The following is a 26,960-nucleotide window of genomic DNA, read 5'->3' as shown; positions in this document are numbered from 1 at the left end:
TAGGATGAGTAAACGGTATAGCTTTAGGATGAGTAAATGTTATAGCTTTAGGACGAGTAAATGGTTTAGCTTTAGGATGATGGTAGGATATTACTGGTGCAATGACAAAAACAGTCTCCGAAGAACAACGGTTATTATGCTGTTTTTTTGACAAAGCAGGAATGAAATAACACCAGCATTTCTCAGCATGGCATTGAGCTTCACGAAGAATATATAAACACATTTCTATGTTAATTTGTAAAGGTGTTAGAGTATTATAGGGAATACATATGTTTATATCAATATCTACATAGCATTAAATGATTGAATAATTTTGCAATATTATAATATTACAGGTAAGTAGGTGTCACCTGTATAGTGTAATTAAGAGGATAAGATAGACAACTCTAGTAACACATGGTACATTGTACTTGTGTAGTATGATCAGGGGAAAAGCATGGTGGAATAGTCAGGTGTGGTAAAAACAGGGTAGACTATAGCTACTCTAGGGATATTTTTACAGGTTGGTGTGATCTGAAAAAAAGGGTAGACAACTCTGGTGCTATTGATACAGGTTCATGTGATTAAAAAAACAAAAAAAATAAAACAGGGTAGACAACTCTGGTGATATTGGTACGGGTTTGTGTGATCATAAAAAAAAACCCAGGATAGACAACTCTAGGGATATTTATAGAGGTTGTTGTGCAGGGTAGATGAGTAATAACAACAATACGTGTTTAGGGGACAGAAAGGTAGGTGACTTTAACATCTAGTGTTGAATCTAGATGTCTTGGGTAGGTAACTAATTTTGGAAATAGATCAAGGGATGTTGTCATTACCATAATAACAAAAACTATTAGATAATTAAAAACCATTTAAAAAAATAATTTATTCTATTTTTCCTTCACATCAAATTTATTTAAATTATAGATACTGATCATTATCATCAAAATGTAGTTTTTTGAATTGTAGGCTAAATTATTAACATATCACAAAAATGTTCTGGGATAGTTTTAGAGACAGAGATTAAGAGTAGCTGATTATAAATAAAATGTATGGACTAGGATTAGATAGACTAGAATGGTACAGCAAGCTGGAATATACAAACAACTATAATGTAGACTTAAATGGTACAGCAAGCTAGAATATACAAACAACTATAATGTAGACTTAAATGGTACAGCAAGCTAGAATATACAAACAACTATAATGTAGACTTAAATGGTACAGCAAGCTAGAATATACAAACAACTATAATGTAGACTTAAATGGTACAGCAAGCTAGAATATACAAACAACTATAATGTAGACTTAAATGGTACAGCAATCTGGAATATACTGGTAAACAATTATAATGTTGACAATGTTACCATACGGCTATAATGTTAACAGTGCTAACATGTGACATTACAAGTATGTGTGAGTTATTGTGTCATTTTATCCACTAGATGGCTGGTGGTAAAGAACTGGCTGATTCAGAGGAAGAGGAAGCTGGAGCTGGCACCAAAGAGGAAGTGGAAACGTTACTGGGTGTGTCTCAAAGGAACTGTCTTACTCTTCTTCGACTGTGACGAGGAAACTCTGATTGATGAAAACACCATCCCACGACATATTCTAGGTACAAAACGTGTGATAAAGTAGCACTTGACAAGGAATTCAACATTTCAGTCAGCATTTTTAGAGACAATTCTATCTTAATTATCTCAAAACCACATACTCATCATGTTACAAATAGTTTTTTACAAACACTTTACCATTCTATCTGTATCATAAAGTTCTTGGGTTTATTTGAGTGTGGATGTTCACAAGTACCTTATTACAAAAAATAACACTGTAATTATATAAGAGAAATGTATTATTTTTTGGAAATACAAAAGAAAATATGAAATATGGTCTATTGACTTGGAGTGATCCTTTGTGTGACATTAAATTTCTTGTCTCTAAAGTACATACACATTCTCAAAAACTCCAGCTATAGGGATGGTAAAGTTGTACAGAGAGTTTTACTGGAATAAAATGCCATAAAATACAGAAAGAAATATGTATAAAAACAAGTAAGAGAGATGTCAGTGAGAAATTTGGTGAATGCACTGTCTAAGACTTATTACTGTGACTCTTGTGATCAATATCACTCTTCCTCATACATTACACAAAAGTGCTTTCTGCCAAAATAATGAAAAGAGGTTTGAAATTTCTAAAACTGAATAAAATTTAATGATCGTCCAACTTCCAAGAATTTTGTTTTGCAAAATGAGAGTTCAATGAAATATTTGGAACCAAATTTGAAATATAGAAACAAATAATTACTGAGTAGGTGCATTCTTCAGAAACTACAATGATTGTCAGAGTTGTACAATTGATCTAATACTTGTTTAAGTCATTGAAGGGGGAATAACTCAGGCAGTCCCAGAGCATCCAAAGAGAGACAACATTTTCTCCCTTAGTACAGCCTTTGGGGACGCCTACCTGTTCCAGGTAAGATTGTAATTTTCTCCCTTAGTACAGCCTTTTGGGACACCTACCTGTTCCAGGTAAGATTGTAATTTTCTCCCTTAGTACAGCCCTCGGGACGCCTACCTGTTCCAGGTAAGATTGTAATTTTCTCCCTTAGTACAGCTTTTGGGGATGCCTTCTTGTTCCAGGTAAGATTTATATGGCCTCTGAAGGAATAACTCTTATTTTGAATTAATGAACCAGAACCAATCAACCTTAAAATTAAGTGAAAAAGTAGATAAATAATTTATTTTAACAAAAAGATTAAACGCAGGAAAAAATTGATTAATTAGATAGTAATATAAGTTTACAGGTGGCTAATTCAAAACATTACAATCTACCTGTACTTATTAGTACACCTGTGTTTTATCAGCTATGATACAAATGCCATCATTTTCATCCTAGGCACTATCACCAACTGAAGTGGACAGCTGGATTTGTGCTGTGCATTCTGCATGTGCATCTGCATTTGCTCGGCAACATGGAAAGGACAACACTCTACGCCTGATGAAGAGCGAGCTACACAAACTGGAGACCAACATTGATGTGGTAGGTATACAGTAGAATATGTAATACAGTGTCTTAATCCACTCACTCTAGTGTAGTAAGATAGTCCCAAGGAATTTGAAATGAATTCACAAGAAAACACATAATTAGATTATAATTACATGCCCTAGCACTTTACCTTTCTGACCTTCAACCTTGTGATTGTAAATGAGTGTGATAAAACTGCATGTGTAGTAATTTATCAAACTACACGACATCAAACATACATTTTACAGGATGTGAAGATGAAGAAAATGGCAGAACTCCAGTTGACTGTTGTTAAAGATCCGCGTAGTCGTCAGGCTATCATTAAACAGATTGGCCAATGGGAGGAGAATTTGGAGAAGTTATTCATAGAACAGTATCGCCTGCGATGTTACATTTCTTCACTTCAAGGGACAGAACTTCCTAACCCCAAGGTGAGCATTAATCACTAAGACAGTTGAAAACGTTCATAAAAAATATATTATTGGAAGACTTGGTCTACAAATATCTTCTATTTAGAAAATATTACAAGAAAAGGGATTTTCTATAATGTAAAAAGTCATTTGAATGCCCTGAAATGTAACTTAAGATGTTGTGTAAAAGGACATGAAGAGCTTAGTTAGAACTCTATACATTTTTCATTATGTCTGAAGGCTGCATGTCCTACAGCAGTATGTTGATAATGCACATTATTACCTACATTGGTTCGTTGCTTGAATACGTTTGTCTCCGACAGACAGTATAAATGTTTGATATCTATGTAAAAGATTCAAACAGTCACACACAGACACTCGTTTTACTCTGCAAAATGCATTACACAATACAAGTTCACATTCAACATCAATTAATTTGTCCATTGCTTAAGGTTACCAGCTAACTAAGAATAATTACTCAATGAATTCCTCACAGAAAACCTCAATAAACACAAATTCTGCCGTACATTAAGATTGCCTTAGACCATTAACAGGTTCTGGAAGCAAACCATTCCAGTTTTTGTTAGATTTAGATTCCTCTATAGTGCTTCTTTCCACGATTTGTTGTGTGTAATGGATTTGTTCAGCAACGATATTGTTTTTATCACCACTTTCTCTGTTTTATAAACTACCACAAGATCACACTACATGGTTGACGCTTGAAAAACATCTGAAACAAAATAATTAAACCATATTACGTATGCATAAAGAAAGAACAGGTTTTTAAGAACACCTGATTCCACTTGGATCATACTCAGACAAAAAGAGTTCAAATAATATGTGGGATATATTCTAGGAATATCAGTTCAAGTGCTTAGATCTAGACTGCAGTTTTAACACTAGCAGAGATGCCTAGGTTTATAGTGTGGTTTTAACACTAGCAGAGACACCTAGTTCTAGACTGTGGTTTTACCACTAGCAGAGACACCTAGATCTAGACTGTGGTTTTAACACTAGCAGAGACGCCTAGTTCTAGACTGGTTTTAACACTTGCAGAGACACCTAGATCTAGACTGTGGTTTTAACACTAGCAGAGATGCCTAGTTCTAGACTGGTTTTAACACTCGCAGAGACACCTAGATCTAGACTCTGGTTTTAACACTAGCAGAGACGCCTAGATCTAGACTGTGGTTTTAACACTAGCAGAGACACCTAGATCTAGACTGTGGTTCAAACACTAGCAGAGACACCTATATCTAGACTGGTTTTAACACTAGCAGAGACGCCTAGATCTAGACTGGTTTTAACACTAGCAGATACGCCTAGATCTAGACTGTGGTTTTAACACTAGCAGAGACGCGTAGATCTAGACTGTGGTTCAAACACTAGCAGAGACGCCTATATCTAGACTGTGGTTTTAACACTAGCAGAGATGCCTATATCTAGACTGTGGTTTTAACACTAGCAGAGACACCTAGATCTAGACTGTGGTTTTAACACTAGCAGAGACACCTATATCTAGACTGTGGTTTTAACACTAGCAGAGACACCTAGATCTAGACTGTGGTTAAAACACTAGCAGAGACGCCTTGATCTAGACTGGTTTTAACACTAGCAGATACGCCTAGATCTAGACTGTGGTTTTAACACTAGCAGAGACGCCTAGATCTAGACTGGTTTTAACACTAGCAGAGACACCTATATCTGGGCTGTGTACGTAATTTGTACAAGATTGGGCTGGACATTTCCTGCAGAAACTTCCTTCTAAGAAACTTAGAGGGAATTAATGAAGTAATTTAGTTGTTGGCTATAAATATCAGGTTACACATCAAGAGTCTGGCTTACAGTGTAATATCATCATCATGCTCATGACTTTGTCTCATTAATTCAGACTAAGATCCTGCTATACAGCCTGTGTTTTACCTTAGGGTGGAGAATTCCTGTTATACTTCATTTTTTCGAGGATTCAGGAGGCTGTGAACCTATATAACCCCCTTAGCTAGAAATGCATGTGGTTTAAAATGAGTTGACCCTGTACCACTGTATATACCACAGAGAAAACTTTGTTAAAATGGGGATCTGTACTAGAAACCGTTTGATTTTTGTACAGTAGTAAATTTGATTTTGTGAAATTGTCAGATTGAATAATTCACGCAGCATTGGTCCTCCACACATGGTTATTTTGTTAAATCTGTTTAAACAGATAATTAAGATTATTGTGCCTGTCTCATTGTGTTTACAATGCACCAAATCATTTGTCCCTAATTGATGACACCACAGCACTTAGCAGTTATTGATATTTTTGAAGTGCTGTTAATTTCTTCAATTTTTGCTCAAAAGTGCAGAAATAAGTAAGACAAATGATTTTTCAGATAAAGTACAAAAATCAAACATGTAATGACAGTTTTTTATTTTTAGATAAATTGTACTTCGATATAATTGGATTTGTATTAGTTTGTGACATGCCCTTCTAAAGATGTCAATGATAATTTTGTGGATGACATAATTTTCAATAAACAGAGAATTTCCAGCTCTTGTCATTAAAAATGAATGAGGGCAACATCAGTTGGCAGATAACAATGGGTGACAATAGATGATTAGAACAATGGTTGACAATAGGTACTGAGAGCAATGGTTGACAATAAGTGGTGATAGCAATGGGTGACAATAGGTGATTATAACAATGGTTGACAATAGGTGTTAACAATGGTTGACAATACGTGATAGCATTGACTGCAATACTTGATAGTATCAAAGCAATGGTCATAGCAATGGTTGACAATAGGCGATGGTTGACAAATAAAAATGGCTGAAAATAGGTGCCGCTGCGATCTGAAGATTTACCTCTGACTCTCCTCGAGTTCTAACATACCATCACCACCATTATGTAGTCCTAACATACCATCACCACCATTATGTATATCCTCAAATCCTAACATACCATCACCACCATTATGTAGTCCTACATACCATCACCACCATTATGTATATCCTCAAGTCCTAACATACCATCACCACCATTATGTATATCCTCAAATCCTAACATACCATCACCACCATTATGTATATCCTCAAATTCTAACATACCATCACCACCATTATGTATATCCTCAAATCCTAACATACCATCACCACTATTATGTATATCCTCAAGTCCTAACATACCATCACCACCATTATGTATATCCTCAAGTCCTAACATACCATCACCACCATTATGTATATCCTCAAATCCTAACATACCGCCACCACCATTATGTATATCCTCAAGTCCTAACATACTGTCACCACCATTATGTATATCCTCAAGTCCTAACATACTGTCACCACCATTATGTATATCCTCAAATCCTAACATACCATCACCACCATTATGTATATCCTCAAATCCTAACATACCATCACCACCATTATGTATATCCTCAAATCCTAACATACCATCACCACCATTATGTATATCCTCAAATCCTAACATACCATCACCACCATTATGTATATCCTCAAATCCTAACATACCATCACCACCATTATGTATATCCTCAAGTCCTAACATACCATCACCACCATTATGTATATCCTCAAGTCCTAACATACCATCACCACCATTATGTATATCCTCAAGTCCTAACATACCGTCACCACCATTATGTATATCCTTGAGTCCTAACATACTGTCACCACCATTATGTATATCCTTGAGTCCTAACATACTGTCACCACCATTATGTATATCCTCAAGTCCTAACATACCGTCACCACCATTATGTATATCCTCAAATCCTAACATACCATTACCACCATTATGTATATCCTCAAGTCCTAACATACCGTCACCACCATTATGTATATCCTCAAGTCCTAACATACCGTCACCACCATTATGTAGTCCTACATACCATCACCACCATTATGTATATCCTTGAGTCCTAACATACTGTCACCACCATTATGTATATCCTCAAGTCCTAACATACTGTCACCACCATTATGTATATCCTCAAATCCTAACATACCATCACCACCATTATGTAGTCCTAACATACCATCACCACCATTATGTATATCCTCAAGTCCTAACATACCATCACCACCATTATGTATATCCTCAAGTCCTAACATACCGTCACCACCATTATGTATATCCTCGAGTCCTAACATACTGTCACCACCATTATGTATATCCTCAAATCCTAACATACCATCACCACCATTATGTAGTCCTAACATACCATCACCACCATTATGTATATCCTCAAGTCCTAACATACCATCACCACCATTATGTATATCCTCAAGTCCTAACATACCATCACCACCATTATGTATATCCTCAAATCCTAACATACCATCACCACCATTATGTAGTCCTAACATACCATCACCACCATTATGTATATCCTCAAGTCCTAACATACCATCACCACCATTATGTTTATCCTCAAATCCTAACATACCATCACCACCATTATGTATATCCTCAAATCCTAACATACCATCACCACCATTATGTATATCCTCAAGTCCTAACATACCATCACCACCATTATGTATATCCTCAAATCCTACATACCATCACCACCATTATGTATATCCTCAAATCCTAACATACCGTCACCACCATTATGTATATCCTCAAATCCTAACATACCATCACCACCATTATGTATATCCTCAAATTCTAACATACCATCACCACCATTATGTATATCCTCAAGTCCTAACATACCATCACCACCATTATGTATATCCTCAAGTCCTAACATACCATCACCACCATTATGTAGTCCTAACATACCATTACCACCATTATGTATATCCTCAAGTCCTAACATACCATCACCACCATTATGTATATCCTCAAGTCCTAACATACCATCACCACCATTATGTATATCCTCAAGTCCTAACATACCATCACCACCATTATGTATATCCTCAAATCCTAACATACCATCACCACCATTATGTATATCCTCAAATCCTAACATACCATCACCACCATTATGTATATCCTCAAATCCTAACATACCATCACCACCATTATGTATATCCTCAAATCCTAACATACCATTACCACCATTATGTATATCCTCAAGTCCTAATATGCCATCATCACATTATCTCCTCAAGCTATAACCACAGATTTTAGAACTATCTATAAAACACAAATTTACTAGTGTCCTTATCTAGATAGATGTTGGTTATATAGTCCCTGTAGACCAATATGGTATAGTATTATGGCTGTGTCCAAGCCTGGTCAGTTAGGCGAGGATGACAGTAGGTCATAGTGATGGGCTGCCCAGTTTGGTGACTTTGTAGATTGATGTTCTGACTTGCCAGCCAGGAGACTAATCAGCACAGTGTAATAACTAGACCAGCTGTGTAGTGCCACCCCTGATTTCCTCATGGATCCATAACAAGACAAACGAGACAAACGTAGTGTTCCCTTTGTCTTCCCTTGTCATATACTCTAGCTTGAAATGCTGTTTCTGCTGAATTGATACCAATAAAAATAAACTGGTTGAAATGTCCCTTAATTTGAATTGACTAAGATGAATGATAACAACAGTGAGACATTGATCTGTGTGTATGAAGTAAGAGCAGTTCCACCATCGATTCCACATCACACTGGCTACAACTGCTGGCGAACACACAGGGTAGCCTTAGTGTGCTGGCAAAGCCATTGCTGGGATACCATTTAAGTGTTGAAAAATTCTGCTCTGTATGGAACTTTTTCTCTGGTAGGAATTATCTTATTTCACCTGCTGAAAGGATTTATTTGTGTACCATTGGATTACGGAAGACGTGTTGAACAATTGGATTATCATTTTATCCTTTGTCATACTGATCTTATTCTTACTCCTGTATTTTGATTTATCAACATATTTTTTGATTGGATGAAAAATCATGGATTATCAGTTCATTGGTTAAATCTTGAACTTGTGATATGAAATTTTACGAGGAGATATATTTCCTTCAATTTGCAGTTGAACATTTTACTTATTTCCGACATGTTCTGTTGTTTAATGGGATGGTATAGTTAAAGAGATATTAACACAAATATAAAATATACTATAATCAGTCAAAATGGAAAATTTGATGACACTGGGTATAGAACAATCTTAGAGTGGTGACAGATTATAGCACAGTATCACCTTAATGTGGTGACAGAGCATAGGACAACATCACCTTAATGTGGTGACAGATTATAGCATACTGTAAACGTACATATTTTAGCGGTAATTTTATTTTAGTGCTTTTCGTGCTAGAAGCCGTGCGCTAAATAATGATTGCGCTAATTACTTTTTGTACTTTCTATTTCTATAGAAAGTTATGTGAATGCGCTAATTCATCATTGCGCTAACTGGCTAAAATCTGCAAATGCGCTAAAATTTGATTGCGCTAAAATAAGTACGTTTACAGTAATTTCACCTTAATGTGGTGACAAGAGTATAGTACAATATCACCTTAATGTGGTGACAGAGTATAGCACAACCTCACCTTAATGTGGTGACAGAGTATAGCACAATCTCACCTTAATGTGGTGACAGAGTATAGCACAATATCACCTTAATGTGGTGACAGATTATAGCACAATCTCACCTTAATGTGGTGACAGAGTACAGCACAATATCACCTTAATGTGGTGACATATTATAGCACAACCTCACCTTAATGTGGTGACAGTATAGCACAACCTCACCTTAATGTGGTGACAGTATAGCACAATATCACCTTAATGTGGTGACAGAGTATAGCACAATCTTACCTTAATGTGGTGACAGAGTATAGCACAATTTCACCTTAATGTGGTGACAGAGTACAGCACAATCTTACCTTAATGTGGTGACAGAGTATAGCACAACCTCACCTTAATGTGGTGACAGAGTACAGCACAATCTTACCTTAATGTGGTGACAGAGTATAGCACAACCTCACCTTAATGTGGTGACAGAGTATAGCACAGTCTTACCTTAATGTGGTGACAGAGTACAGCACAGTCTTACCTTAATGTGGTGACAGAGTATAGCACAATTTCACCTTAATGTGGTGACAGAGTATAGCACAATCTTACCTTAATGTGGTGACAGAGTATAGCACAATTTCACCTTAAAGTGGTGACAGAGTACAGCACAATCTTACCTTAATGTGGTGACAGAGTATAGCACAACCTCACCTTAATGTGGTGACAGAGTACAGCACAATCTTACCTTAATGTGGTGACAGAGTATAGCACAACCTCACCTTAATGTGGTGACAGTATAGCACAATATCACCTTAATGTGGTGACAGAGTATAGCACAATATCACCTTAATGTGGTGACATATTATAGCACAATATCACCTTAATGTGGTGACAAGAGTATAGCACAATCTCGCCTTAATGTGGTGACAGAGTATAGCACAATCTCACCTTAATGTGGTGACAGAGTACAGCACAATCTCACCTTAATGTGGTGACAAGAGTATAGCACAACCTCACCTTAATGTGGTGACAGAGTATAGCACAACCTCACCTTAATGTGATGACAGAGTATAGCACAATCTCACCTTAATGTGGTGACAGAGTATAGCACAACCTCACCTTAATGTGGTGACAGAGTATAGGACAACCTCACCTTAATGTGGTGACAGAGTATAGCACAACCTCACCTTAATGTGGTGACAAGAGTATAGCACAACCTCACCTTAATGTGGTGACAGAGTATAGGACAACCTCACCTTAATGTGGTGACAAGAGTATAGCACAACCTCACCTTAAAGTGGTGACAGAGTATAGGACAACCTCACCTTAATGTGGTGACAGATTATAGGACAACCTCACCTTAATGTGGTGACAGAGTATAGGACAACCTCACCTTAATGTGGTGACAAGAGTATAGCACAACCTCACCTTAATGTGGTGACAGAGTATAGCACAACATCACCTTAATGTGGTGACAGAGTATAGCACAATCTTACCTTAATGTGGTGACAGAGTATAGCACAACCTCACCTTAAAGTGGTGACAGAGTATAGTACAATATCACCTTAAAGTGGTGACAGAGTATAGCACAATCTCACCTTAAAGTGGTGACAGAGTATAGTACAATATCACCTTAATGTGGTGACAGAGTATAGCACAATCTTAAATGATAGTGTAAAGGGCTCTGCTATTGCTTTATCAAGATTTTTTTTAATTGACCTTTAAATAGTGTCACCTAACGGGGAAAGGAGATTTGTTTTCTCTTTGCTCCTGGATCATGGTTACATGACATTTGGACTTTATTGGAATGGTTAATGGCATTATTTGGAAGCAGAGAAAGATTACAACTGCTTTTATGGGCTTTTTTCAAAGTGCTGGTTCAGAATATTGAATTATGACACTGCCAACGATAGCTTTCCTAACCATTTAGATTGAATCACTTTTAATTGATTATTGTAAGTTTATTGCCAATAGGCTGTGGGGAAATGTGTGAGATATTTTGTAAGGGCGATAATATTGTCTTTCATAATCACACGATTGAATATAAGTGGGTCACACCAGTTGGGAATGGATACTGTAACAAGGTGTTGTATTAGTGTCAGATGTTAGGTCTAAGACATGCAGAGTTATACTTACAGAGTTAGATTAAGGGGTGTCCAGTGAACAGAGAAGTCACATAAAGAGAGATTGAGAAATAGATTCATGACATTGTATCTGCTATTATATCTATAATTTCTCTTCCAATCATCTAGGTCCTCCTCGCTAGTGCTTCCAAGGTGACCAAGACAACACTAGGAAGACTGGGAATATTCACTGTGACATCATTCCATGCTCTTGTGTGCGCTAGGAAGCCACTTGTGGTACCCAATATCTATGGCAAAGGTCACCACAAGGGGGGCATGCTTTCCCCACGGGGGGACGGCACCTTTAAATACAACATAAAGACAAGTCCCACCAAGAGCTGTACTACAGAGTAAGTATAGGTCTAAAAGGTATACCTGTCTATAGTACACCTCACCTGTCTATAGTAAATCACTTGTCTATAGTACACCTCACCTGTCTATAGTACACCTCACCTGTCTATAGTACATCACCTGTCTATAGTACATCACCTGTCTATAGTACACATCACCTGTCTATACTACATCACCTGTCTATAGTACATCACCTGTCTATAGTACATCACCTGTCTATACTACATCACCTGTCTATACTACACATTACCTGTCTATACTACATCACCTGTCTATAGTACACATCACCTGTCTATAGTACATCACCTGTCTATAGTACACATCACCTGTCTATAGTACACATCACCTGTCTATAGTACATCACCTGTCTATAGTACACATCACCTGTCTATAGTACACCTCACCTGTCTATACTACATCACCTGTCTATACTACATCACCTGTCTATACTACATCACCTATCTATACTACATCACCTGTCTATAGTACACCTCACCTGTCTATAGTACATCTCACCTGTCTATAGTGTATCACCTGTCTATAGTACACCTCACCTGTCTATACTACATCACCTGTCTATAGTACATCACCTGTCTATACTACATCACCTGTCTATAGTACACCTCACCTGTCTATAGTACATCACCTGTCTATACTACACATCACCTGTCTATAGTACATCACCTGTCTATAGTACACATCACCTGTCTATACTACATCACCTGTCTATAGTACATCACATGTCTATACTACATCATGTGTCTATACTACATCACCTGTCTATAGTACACATCACCTGTCTATAGTACATCACCTGTCTATAGTACATCACCTGTCTATAGTACACCTCACCTGTCTATAGTACATCACCTGTCTATAGTACACCTCACCTGTCTAATAGTACCTCACCCTGTCTATAGTACACATCAACCTGTCTATAGTACACACTCACCTGTCTATACTACACATCACCTCCTGTCTATACTACATCACCTGTCTATACTACATCACCTGTCTATACTACATCACCTGTCTACTACTACACACTCACCCTGTCTATAGTACACATCACCTGGTCTATAGTACATCCACCCTGTCTATACTACAATCACCTGTCTATCACTCACCTGTCTATACTACACTCACCTGTCTCTACTACACATCACCTGTCTATACTACATCATCCTGTCTATAATACACATCACCTGTCTAGACTACCTCACCTGTCTATACTTACCATCACCTGTCTATACTATACATCACCTGTCTATACTACATCACCTGTCTATACTACATCACCTGTCTATACTACACATCACCTGTCTATAGTACACATCACCTGTCTATACTACACATCACCTGTCTATACTACATCACCTGTCTATACTACATCACCTGTCTATAGTACACATCACCTGTCTATACATCACTTTACTCCTCGTCTATACTCCACACTAATCACCTGTTCTACTCTACTACATCACCTGTCTATACTACATCACCTGTCTATACTACATCACCTGTCTATAGTACACATCACCTGTCTATACTACACATCACCTGTCTATACTACACATCACCTGTCTATACTACATCACCTGTCTATACTACATCACCTGTCTATACTACATCACCTGTCTATACTACATCACCTGTCTATAGTACACATCACCTGTCTATACTACACACCTGTCTATACTACACATCACCTGTCTATACATCACCTGTCTATAGTACATCACCTGTCTATAGTATACTCTATATACACACCGTATAACGTCAACATCACCTTAGTACATCACTGTCTATATACACTCACCTGTCTATAGTACACTCACCTGTCTATACTACATCACATGTTATACTACATCACCTGTCATAGTACACATCAACCTTTATATAGTACACCTCAACTGTCTATATTAACATCACCTGTCTATAGTAAATCACAATGTCATATAGTACATTCAACTATCATAGTACACCTCACTGTCTAGTACACATTCACCTGGTCAAAGTACACTTCACCGTCTATACTTACATCACTGCATACAAATTCACCTGTCTATAGTACATCACCTGTCTATACTACACATACCTGTCTATAATAAATCACCTGTATAACTAATCACCTGTCTATACTACATACCTGTCTATAGTAAACATCACATGCATAATACACATCACCGTCCTTTACTACATACCTGTCTATACTACACATCAACTGTCTATACTACAACATACTGTCTATAGTACACATCAACCTGTCTATACTACACATCCACCCTGTCTATACTACATCACCGTCATACTACACATCACTGTCTATACACCATCACCTGTTATGACACATCACCTGTCTATACTACATCACCTGTCTATAGTACACATCACCTGTCTATAGTACACATCACCTGTCTATAGTACACATCACCTGTCTATACTACATCACCTGTCTATAGTACACATCACCTGTCTATAGTACACATCACCTGTCTATACTACATCACCTGTCTATACTACACATCACCTGTCTATACTACACATCACCTGTCTATACTACACATCACCTGTCTATACTACATCACCTGTCTATACTACATCACCTGTCTATACTACATCACCTGTCTATAGTACATCACCTGTCTATACTACATCACCTGTCTATAGTACACATCACCTGTCTATAGTACACATCACCTGTCTATACTACATCACCTGTCTATACTACATCACCTGTCTATAGTACATCACCTGTCTATACTACATCACCTATATATACTACACATCACCTGTCTATACTACATCACCTGTCTATACTACATCACGTGTCTATACTACCTTTTTCGATGTGTTTGGAATTAAAAATGCTCACCAATATTACCAATTGAAAGTGAGAAGGTGACTATCGATGAGGCTAAATGAACTTTTGTAATGATTTAAAGATGACATTACAAAACATTGTCACCAGTAGAGCATCAATTCTATCAGGAACTACTGTAATCAATTTCATTAAGTAGTTAAGCTTAAATCAATTAAAGAAAATAAAAAAAAACCTGGAGAAGAATATATCGCTATAGCATGTGTTTCTGTTAACAAAATGTTTTTGTTAATAAAATCTTTCTATATATAGAATCTTTCTGCCTACTATAGATATCCAGTTATTCTGCCAAGTTGGATACGTTTAGATAGACAATAGCTATACATTGACATGTGTAGACACCTGCAGACAGCAATGTTGTATCAATTTGTATCAATTTCTCCTGCTTAAATAACTGAGGATGTCTGATGTCACACAATTGTGTAGTTTACAGAGAACCCCATTTAGATAACAGCTGTTTTCTTTCTGAACAAAACCATCATGATTTAAAAAAAATCAATACTTTGAGCTTGATGTGAAGAAATCTTCAGATTAATCTTAAATACTTTAGGTCTCAAGGGAGGGACAAGATCACGCAACCTTCATATATACATGTAGGTCTGGATCTTATAGACAGGTGATGTACTATAGACAGGTGATGTGTAGTATATATAGGTCTGGATCTTATTGGCCTGTGGTACAGGGAGATATATCGCTTTTTTGTTTACATTTCTCTATAACATTGTATACATGTACCATTTCTGTATTACTTTTTAAACATATCACTTATTATTTCTCTATAACATTGTATACATATCACATTTCTGTAATACATTGTATACATATCACATTTTTGTATTACATTGTATACATATCACATTTCTGTAATTACTTGTATACATATCACATTTCTGTAATACTTGTATACCAATATCACATTTCTGTAACTAATTGTCTACATAATCCACATTTTCGTCTACATTGTTTACCTATCACATTTCTTGTATACATGCTATGCGCATATCCTATTTCTGTAAGGACATTGTATACATATCACATTTCTATAATGAATTGTATACATATCACATTTCTGAAATACATTGTATACATATCACATTTCTGTAATACAATTGTATACATATCACATTTTTGTATTACATTGTATACATATCACATTTCTGTATTACATTGTATACATATCACATTTCTGTAATACATTGTATACATATCACATTTCTATATTACATTGTTTACATATCACATTTCTGTATTACATTGTATGCATATCATATTTCTGTAATACATTGTATACATATCACATTTCTATAATGAATTGTATACATATCACATTTCTGGAATACATTGTATACATATTACATTTCTGTATTACATTGTATACATATCACATTTCTGTAATACATTGTATACATATCACATTTCTGTATTACATTGTATACATATCACATTTCTGGAATACTTTGTATACATATCCCATACAGTAGCATGTAGTACAGACAGAATTAAAACAACACAACCTAAAGTAGCATGTAGCATAGACAGAATGTTTTTAAACATGTATTTAAATGGTTGAGCATGTTGTCAATCAAAATGATGAAATGGTGCTCAGGAGAGGATGATGTGATAACCAGTAGCTGATGACAGTGTGTTATGTCAGAATATAAATGGTACAGGTAGCCATTGTTATAACCAGGTCTTAACTCATCATGTGTATGTGATCATTTCTGTAAGGACTCATCATGTGTATGTGATCATTTCTGTAAGGACTCATCATGTGTATGTGATCATTTCTGTAAGGACTCATGTGTATGTGATCATTTCTGTAAGGACTCATGTGTATGTGATCATTTCTGACCTGTAAGGACTCATCATGTGTATGTGATCATTTCTGTAAGGACTCATGTGTATGTGATCATTTCTGTAAGGACTCATGTGTATGTGATCATTTCTGACCTGTAAGGACTCATCATGTGTATGTGATCATTTCTGTAAGGACTCATCGTGTGTATGTGATCATTTCTGTAAGGACTCATCGTGTGTATGTGATCATTTCTGTAAGGACTCATGTGTATGTGATCATTTCTGACCTGTAAGGACTCGTCATGTGTATGTGATCATTTCTGTAAGGACTCATGTGTATGTGATCATTTCTGTAAGGACTCATCATGTGTATGTGATCATTTCTGTAAGGACTCATGTGTATGTGATCATTTCTGACCTGTAAGGACTCATCATGTGTATGTGATCATTTCTGTAAGGACTCATCATGTGTATGTGATCATTTCTGTAAGGACTCGTGTGTATGTGATCATTTCTGTAAGGACTCGTCATGTGTATGTGATCATTTCTGTAAGGACTCATCATGTGTATGTGATCATTTCTGTAAGGACTCATGTGTATGTGATCATTTCTGTAAGGACTCATCATGTGTATGTGATCATTTCTGTAAGGACTCATCATGTGTATGTGATCATTTCTGTAAGGACTCATCATGTGTATGTGATCATTTCTGTAAGGACTCATCATGTGTATGTGATCACTTCTGTAAGGACTCATCATGTGTATGTGATCATTTCTGTAAGGACTCATCGTGTGTATGTGATCATTTCTGTAAGGACTCATCATGTGTATGTGATCATTTCTGTAAGGACTCATCATGTGTATGTGATCATTTCTGTAAGGACTCATCATGTGTATGTGATCATTTCTGTAAGGACTCATCATGTGTATGTGATCATTTCTGTAAGGACTCATGTGTATGTGATCATTTCTGTAAGGACTCATCATGTGTATGTGATCATTTCTGTAAGGACTCATGTGTATGTGATCATTTCTGTAAGGACTCATCATGTGTATGTGATCATTTCTGTAAGGACTCGTTGTGTATGTGATCATTTCTGTAAGGACTCGTCGTGTGTATGTGATCATTTCTGTAAGGACTCGTCATGTGTATGTGATCATTTCTGTAAGGACTCATGTTGTATGTGATCATTTCTGTAAGGACTTCATGTGTATGTGATCATTTCTGTAAGGACTCATCGTGTGTATGTGATCATTTCTGTAAGGACTCATCATGTGTATGTGATCATTTCTGTAAGGATTCATGTGTATGTGATCATTTCTGTAAGGACTCATGTGTATGTGATCATTTCTGTAAGGACTCATCGTGTGTATGTGATCATTTCTGTAAGGACTCATCATGTGTATGTGATCATTTCTGTAAGGACTCATCATGTGTATGTGATCATTTCTGTAAGGACTCATCATGTGTATGTGATCATTTCTGTAAGGACTCATCATGTGTATGTGATCATTTCTGTAAGGACTCATCGTGTGTATGTGATCATTTCTGTAAGGACTCGTGTGTATGTGATCATTTCTGTAAGGACTCATGTGTATGTGATCATTTCTGTAAGGACTCATCGTGTGTATGTGATCATTTCTGTAAGGACTCATCATGTGTATGTGATCATTTCTGTAAGGACTCATGTGTATGTGATCATTTCTGTAAGGACTCATGTGTATGTGATCATTTCTGTAAGGACTCATCATGTGTATGTGATCATTTCTGTAAGGACTCGTCATGTGTATGTGATCATTTCTGTAAGGACTCATGTGTATGTGATCATTTCTGTAAGGACTCATGTGTATGTGATCACTTCTGTAAGGACTCATCATGTGTATGTGATCATTTCTGTAAGGACTCGTCATGTGTATGTGATCATTTCTGTAAGGACTCATGTGTATGTGATCATTTCTGTAAGGACTCGTGTGTATGTGATCATTTCTGTAAGGACTCATGTGTATGTGATCATTTCTGTAAGGACTCATCGTGTGTATGTGATCATTTCTGTAAGGACTCGTCATGTGTATGTGATCATTTCTGTAAGGACTCATCATGTGTATGTGATCATTTCTGTAAGGACTCATGTTTATGTGATCATTTCTGTAAGGACTCATGTGTATGTGATCATTTCTGTAAGGACTCGTGTGTATGTGATCATTTCTGTAAGGACTCATCATGTGTATGTGATCATTTCTGTAAGGACTCATCATGTGTATGTGATCATTTCTGTAAGGACTCATCATGTGTATGTGATCATTTCTGTAAAGACTCGTGTGTATGTGATCATTTTGTAAGGACTTGTCATGTGTATGTGATCATTTCTGTAAGGACTCGTCGTGTGTATGGGATCATTTCTGTAAGGACTCGTGTGTATGTGATCATTTCTGTAAGGACTCATGTGTATGTGATCATTTCTGTAAGGACTCATCATGTGTATGTGATCATTTCTGTAAGGACTCATCATGTGTATGTGATCATTTCTGTAAGGACTCATCATGTGTATGTGATCATTTCTGTAAGGACTCATGTGTATGTGATCATTTCTGTAAGGACTCATCATGTGTATGTGATCATTTCTGTAAGGACTCATCATGTGTATGTAATCATTTCTGTAAAGACTCATGTGTATGTGATCATTTCTGTAAGGACTCGTGTGTATGTGATCATTTCTGTAAGGACTCGTCATGTGTATGTGATCATTTCTGTAAGGACTCATGTGTATGTGATCATTTCTGTAAGGACTCATCATGTGTATGTGATCATTTCTGTAAGGACTCATGTGTATGTGATCACTTCTGTAAGAACTCATCATGTGTATGTGATCACTTCTGTAAGAACTCATCATGTGTATGTGATCACTTCTGTAAGAACTCATCATGTGTATGTGATCACTTCTGTAAGAACTCATCATGTGTATGTGATCACTTCTGTAAGAACTCATCATGTGTATGTGATCACTTCTGTAAGAACTCATCATGTGTATGTGATCATTTCTGTAAGGACTCATGTGTATGTGATCATTTCTGTAAGGACTCATCATGTGTATGTGATCATTTCTGACCTGTAAGGACTAAGGCTATAGTTAACAAATGTCTTTATGTTTGATTTGGGATTATCTGGTCTAATTCTGCTTTGTAAAGTTAAAGGATTTCAGTTATTGTATTTAATGAAAGGTTAGTACTTCTTGTCCACATTTAACTTTACATGTGTAAGAGTATGTAACTATATTTAACAAGAGATTTCTGAGTGTAGTAATAAAAACTGTACTGTTTCAGCGGTGTCTACAAGGCCACAGACTTTGACGAGGTAGTAGCTGATCTCTACAAAGACATACCTGATGGCATCTCCGACAAGTCAGAGGAAAGCGCCATAATGGAAACTCTGTCTCGCATAGCTTTACCTAATAACCAGGTATGTGAGCCCCAGGTAGATTTCCTCTTGTGCCTTTACATTACAGCTAGGTAAGTCAGAGCTCTGTAAACTACATGTCTATATCTGCAGCTTCACTTTATAACAAGGTAAGTCATTTACGTATTCTTAGCTTAGTATAAAATCATATCGGTCACTATGACTGTTAATCAAGTTCCTGTTGTTCAATGTTTCCATTAAGTTGCAGGTAAAATACCTTTGAAGGATCCAAACTAAAGGCACACTAGTGTCAACAGTCTAATAAAAATTCTAGCTAGCATCAATTTCTTCACTTCTCTAAAGAAATAATAATATAATGTAAATGTTTATATTTGTAAAACCTCCATTAGGGCCATATTTTTATTACCCCATTACTTCTACATAGTTGTGAGATAACATACCTATATTACGGGATGGTAGAGATATAATGACCTTGATGTGTGGGTATGTGACCTTCCAAGTAATCATTAGGACCTTTTTTACTGCCTCAATGAGTTTTACACAAATGACAGTCAATATCAGAAGAAGGATCTCTGATCCTGTATCCTCTCCAGTATTTTATCATTTTGTCTCCATTATACTTCAGTTGTTATTTATATAATGTATTACCCGGCACCTTAACATTAAAACCATTTTAAGTGTCAGCATACGAAATGTTCACGCATTGTGCATTAGTAAGAAAAATTCTCACACATGAGCTCAATCAGACTGCTCTTTGTTGAGCAATGATTTATTGGCTATTACCTGGTTAAAGTGTTACAGGACATATCTATATACCAGTGAATGACAGGTGTATGGTCAGGTGTGTGTACCTGTATGGTCAGGTGTGTGTACCTGTATGGTCAGGTGTGTGTACCTGTATGGTCAGGTGTGTGTACCTGTATGGTCAGGTGTGTGTACCTGTGTATGGTCAGGTGTGTGTACCTGTATGGTCAGGTGTGTGTACCTGTGTATGGTCAGGTGTGTCTACCTGTGTATGGTCAGGTGTGTGTACCTGTATGGTCAGGTGTGTGTACCTGTATGGTCAGGTGTGTGTACCTGTGTATGGTCAGGTGTGTGTACCTGTATAGCCAGGTGTGTGTACCTGTAATGGTCAGGTGTGTGTACCTGTATGGTCAGTTGTGTGTTCCTATGTATGGTCAGGTTGTGTACCTGTATAGCCAGGTGTGTGTACCTGTATGGTCAGGTGTGTGTACCTGTATGGTCAGGTGTATATACCCTGTGTGTATGGGATACTAAGTATATGATCATCCATACCAATAAAGACACTTGACATGTTAACACATTAGCATTTTAAGTCAGTAGATGATAATTATTAGTGACTCGGATCACAGGTAAAACCTTGTTGATGACCTGAAGGTATGTAGTAATTACCTGTACAGGTATATGGAGCCATTCTGATGCTATTTGTGAGTAATGATAGAACTTCCCAGACACTCTTATTCCTGGGCATGCACTTAAACATACTGGCCAGGCAAACCTTCATCTGACTCTGACAATTACAGTCATTTCCAAACAACAAACAGAAATACCTTCGCACAGCTAAGCCTACAATGGTGTAATTACGGCAGATATTTCTTTCATTTTCCTGATTTTGCGATAATGATGGATGGTGTAACGCTTCAGCGATTCTGTGGCCGTTACTGTAGTTTTCTCAGGGCCCAGGTAGAGTTTACCTGTCCAGATCTAGGTGTGTGTGTCCGAGGGCCAGTTGGACAGTGATATAAACAACATGATGATCGACTGGATGTTACTTGACATGGTGTGTTGGTCAGTGTAGATCTTCACACAATCTCTCTGGACAGCTTACATTGTGGGAGAGAGGTAAGGAAGTGCTCTTATCATTGTAATGACATTTTGACAAGTTATTACATAAAATAATTAATGAGGCTGCATGGTGGTGCATATCATTTAAATAATAACTAGAGGGACATGAATCACACTAGTTCAGTATGCAGCTGCTGCCAAGTTCCACTTTCCTGGAAAGACATCTATACCAGTTTTTTATTTTTTGTTTTGAAAAAATTCCCTACATTTTCATTTTGCCTATAGTCAATTACATTTGTAATTCATTGCATAGAATAGTTTGCTCTGCCTTATTTTACTGTCTGTTTCTGTTAGACGATTTCTTTCCACTAAGCTATGATATGTTGCTGAGTAAGTAATTATCAATCTATAAATAATTGTTTAGTTCGAGACAGATGAAGGTATATACACGATTCTTACACGCAAACTTTTAAAACATGAAGTATATACACGATTCTCACACACAAACTTTTATAACATGAAGTATATACACGATTCTCACACACAAACTTTTAAAACATGAAGTATATACACGATTCTCACACACAAACTTTTAAAACATGAAGTATATATACACGATTCTCACACACAAACTTTTAAAACATGAAGTATATGCACGATTCTCACACACTAAATTTTGAGACATGAAGAACACAAGTCTCACACACTTATTGTCCAACAGAGCTAGTTCTTTATGATTCTTGATTCTCCTAGTATGAGAATCATCTGTGTTTCCAACAGTGATTTGAAGCTGGATGAATGGATGTTCAGTGCTACTAAGAGGAAACTTTTAATACTTCCTGTAACAGTTTGGACACCATGAGGTTAAAAGTTAAGATAACGCTCTATCCATCACTGCCTCTGGAACTTCTAGATTTGCTCTAGATAATCTTTGGATGTTCCAAAGATTTGCTCTAGATAATCTTTGGATGTTCCAGGAATGTTTACTGTAATGTAGTGTCCTGTGTCAAGATGTCGGATATGGAGATGACTTGATGGAGTGTTAAAGGGTCTATCTACCTTACTAATGTCTAGTGTATATGATTTGTTGGCAGGAATTGGACAACACAGAACAAGTGGTATTGGTTTATCCTTGAGTCTCAAGTAGAATGATTTGACCTTGATGTAGAACTGTTTAACCTTGACCTTGAAATAATCTGTTGGTGTGCTGTTTCTTGGAAAAAGTTTCTATTCTTACTTGATCTTCAAAACTTATATTTCCAAGACACAGTACTGAATACTTAACTGCAATATATGACTACCTAGATCCTTGTGTAGAAACCTGAAATAATTGGTACGTCAGACAAATATGGAAGTCCAGCAACCGTATAATGCTTCAATTTCATGGAGACAGAATTTCCATATTATGAACAAAATCATTCCAATTCTACGGTATGAATAGTGAGTAGACCATATTACCACAGTGTAATCATAGCAGGTCTATTCACAGGCTGTGAAGATCACAAGAAGTCTGTCATTTGTTTTATGTGTTAATCCTTGGTGTAGAGAAAAACTGTCTTCATGCGATTTAAGCATAGAATGGGATAGTGAAATCTTTAATCAGCCAAATGAAGAGAGAAAAATTGAAGATTTGGAATTTTCTAATAAGACGAAACTAACGAGAAAGGATTTTAACCTTAAATCAGGGACATATAATAAGATATATGTCCCTGCTTAAATCTAATGATTCCTAATCAAAATCGTTACGATGCTTTTAAATCCTAAAATATTTGATCAGAATTTGTAATTAATGTAACTTGTTAAGTCCTCATGGACTTGGCAATTGGTCCAGATATTGACAAACCAAGTACCAACATCTAACATACAAACCACTTCTAATGAACCACGATGTCGGCATGTCAGTGTGGCCAAGGGCTTTATTTCCAAGTAAACCACTTCTCTTATAAGGCCTCCGTTTTGTGGATACAGTATTACAATACCATGGTATTGTATATATATGATGAGTATTTATGTCTTCCATTCCTACCCTATGTGATGAGTGGACTATTGCCCCCGTTGTTTGTGAGGATGTTATAAAATTGTAATTCCCATGTGGTCAGTGGAATGCTCTGATGCCCCTGTTGTTTGTGAATGGACAGCCTTGTTCCTGATGATGCTAATATATTGCCATCCCCATGTGATAAGTTGACTCTTCCAATTCCCCTGATGTTTGTGAGTGGACAGACCTGTTGCTGGTGAGGTTGATGTATTACCATCCACAAGTGGTGTGTAAGTGCACTGTTCTGTTGCCCCTATTATTTGTGAGTGAACTGTTCCATTGCCCCTGTTGTTTGTGAGTGAACTGATCCATATTACCCCTGTTGTTTGTGAGTGAACTGATCCATTGTCCCTGTTGTCTATGAATGAACTGTTCCATTGTCCCTGTTGTTTGTGAGTGAACTGTTCCATTGTCCCTGTTGTTTGTGAGTGAACTGTTCCATTGTCCCTGTTGTTTGTGAGGTTGATATGTAAGTGAACTGTTCCATTGTCCCTGTTGTTTGTGAGTGAACTGCTCCATTGCCCCTGTTGTTTGTGAGTGAACTGTTCCATTGTCCCTGTTGTCTGTGAGTGAAATGTTCCATTGTCCCTGTTGTCTGAGGTTGATATGTAAGTGAACTGTTCCATTGCCCCTGTTGTTTGTGAGTGAACTGTTCCATTGCCCCTGTTGTTTGTGAGTGAAATGTTCCATTGTCCCTGTTGTCTGAGGTTGATATGTAAGTGAACTGTTCCATTGCCCCTGTTGTTTGTGAGTGAACTGTTCCATTGCCCCTGTTGTTTGTGAGTGAACTGTTCCATTGCCCCTGTTGTTTGTGAGTGAACTGTTCCATTGCCCCTGTTGTTTGTGAGTGAACTGTTCCATTGCCCCTGTTGTCTGTGAGTGAAATGTTCCATTGTCCCTGTTGTCTGAGGTTGATATGTAAGTGAACTGCATATTTGGTGGATTTGTAACCTATATATTGTAATAAGTTGCTCACAGCACTCTGTGTCCTTTACCTGTGGTTTTAAGTACACCTTTGTTTTGCCCTCATGTAAATGTATGGATTTTATTAAATTTTTAAATATTGCTTTGAACGGAATCATGTCTGTCAATATGAACACTTAAACCTGATTATAACTGCTTTCGTACCCTGTACCTAAACAAGCATGTTGTGTGATACCTACTCACACCTAGGCCTGGGTTTACAGGTGTAATCTGGGGCCTGAGGTATGTCTAATCTACAAGTAGTTATTATTATGGCCAATAGAGTAGACTGTGAGTATTTCTATTATAAATATTTTGTTATTTCGGAGCTTTGTTTTTTAGTATACAGAAGGACAACAGATATGTACTTTTTAGACATGTACTCATTTATTCAAAATTATAATTTATTGTAAATTTGATCAATTAATGATTGCAATTTTGGGATTCTTATTATAAATGTTTTTGATACATTTGGAGCAGTGAGTTTGTTTGGAAGTAATAAAACACAGGTGATAATGTTGTTCATTATACCATGTATATAATTATATACCTATGTCTGTAGTTTGTGTAAAAGTGTGTATTGAAAATGTATCTAAAATACCAGACGACAAAAACACATCATATTACCATTTTGTTTTGTTATACATTTTTTCCCAAGTTTTGTTATAGATCCAAGCACGGTAGATTATCGTAAGTGTATGGTATAATACACCTGTAGGTATGACTGACTTTGGTAGACAGGTTTACTGCCTTGACGCTGTTTAGTCTAATCATAGTCTGTCGTATACCTATTTAACGTAAGTGAGAGTTCCAACATGACTATAGCTTTCTCCGACCGAAGTCAACGTAAATACAAGTGTTATGATTCATGATTCCCACCGTTCATCACCAAATGGACATAAAATGGACATAAAACACCATCTATGAATGGTCAGTGACGATTGTTTGTCGTTTTTCAGAACATTTTGGTTGGAGTAGACAAGAAGACCTCGGTGCAGCACCTGTTGGAGTCGGTGTGCAGCAAGCGACAGCTTAATCCTTCAGACCATTATGTACGAATAAAAATGCCAAACGCGCCACAAGGAAATTACTATATACCAGATATGCAAGACAACATTAAGAAACTTGTAAGTAATCATTTATTATTTGTCTACTGCATCCAACAGTTTACTTCCTTGACCACTTGGTCATCTATGTATTGTTTTGTGAGTCAGCTAGGGAAAGTACTGTTCAGTAGCGATGTGTACATCTAGTACCAGAATCAGGAGCCTGATTTGTCTGTAGATCTACGGTACATTGGAGCAGTCAAAGGGAATATGTGATGATTGGTCAAGATTTGAATTTGTAATTCAGGAGGGGAATCCCCTTAAGTACTGTCCTATAAGTTCTGATTTCAATATCTGAAGAAGACCTACTGCGGGTCGGACTAATCTCTGACAGCCATCAGACATATTACATTGAATCGATTCACTGTGGAATACCTAGTCCTGTGAAAAAAGAATCTGTTATAGAGGTCATGGACTCACCCGGTAAAATATGGCAAATATGGCGGGAGATGGAGAATCCTTTGTCACTTCACTATATGTAGGATACAGATTAGTCTCACAAAATGATCAAATTATCTAAGTGATGAATCAATAGAGCCAACCCTCAGAGATTAACAGACTAGTACTGCTCCTATAGCAAAGCAATTTTTATTTGACA

The 26,960-nt window shown here is 36.8% G+C and overlaps 1 protein-coding gene across 13 annotated transcripts in view; it reads left to right on the top strand.

The window, feature by feature from the left end:
* Positions 1 to 26,960, top strand: part of LOC117328000 — a 199,750-nt gene that overhangs the window by 146,425 nt on the left and 26,365 nt on the right. For 11 of the 13 annotated variants that reach the window (XR_004532775.1, XM_033885304.1, XM_033885302.1 and 8 more), the window contains 8 exons: positions 1,428 to 1,597; positions 2,357 to 2,454; positions 2,878 to 3,021; positions 3,255 to 3,437; positions 12,135 to 12,355; positions 20,356 to 20,491; positions 23,350 to 23,373; positions 26,216 to 26,383. Coding sequence is in view for 12 of the 13 variants with exons in the window: in XM_033885304.1 (XP_033741195.1) it covers positions 1,428 to 1,597; positions 2,357 to 2,454; positions 2,878 to 3,021; positions 3,255 to 3,437; positions 12,135 to 12,355; positions 20,356 to 20,491; positions 23,350 to 23,373; positions 26,216 to 26,383 (1,144 nt within the window). In the remaining variant the exon portion in view is untranslated. The remainder of the gene's footprint in view (positions 1 to 1,427; positions 1,598 to 2,356; positions 2,455 to 2,877; positions 3,022 to 3,254; positions 3,438 to 12,134; positions 12,356 to 20,355; positions 20,492 to 23,349; positions 23,374 to 26,215; positions 26,384 to 26,960) is intronic. The other 2 variants (XM_033885299.1, XM_033885306.1) reach the window with 1 other exon arrangement.

This window comes from Pecten maximus, chromosome 5, assembly GCF_902652985.1.
Source record: "Pecten maximus chromosome 5, xPecMax1.1, whole genome shotgun sequence".
NCBI lineage: Eukaryota > Metazoa > Mollusca > Bivalvia > Pectinida > Pectinidae > Pecten > Pecten maximus.
The sequence above is the reverse complement of the archived record's forward strand: the minus strand, read 5'-3'. Positions and strand labels throughout refer to the sequence as shown.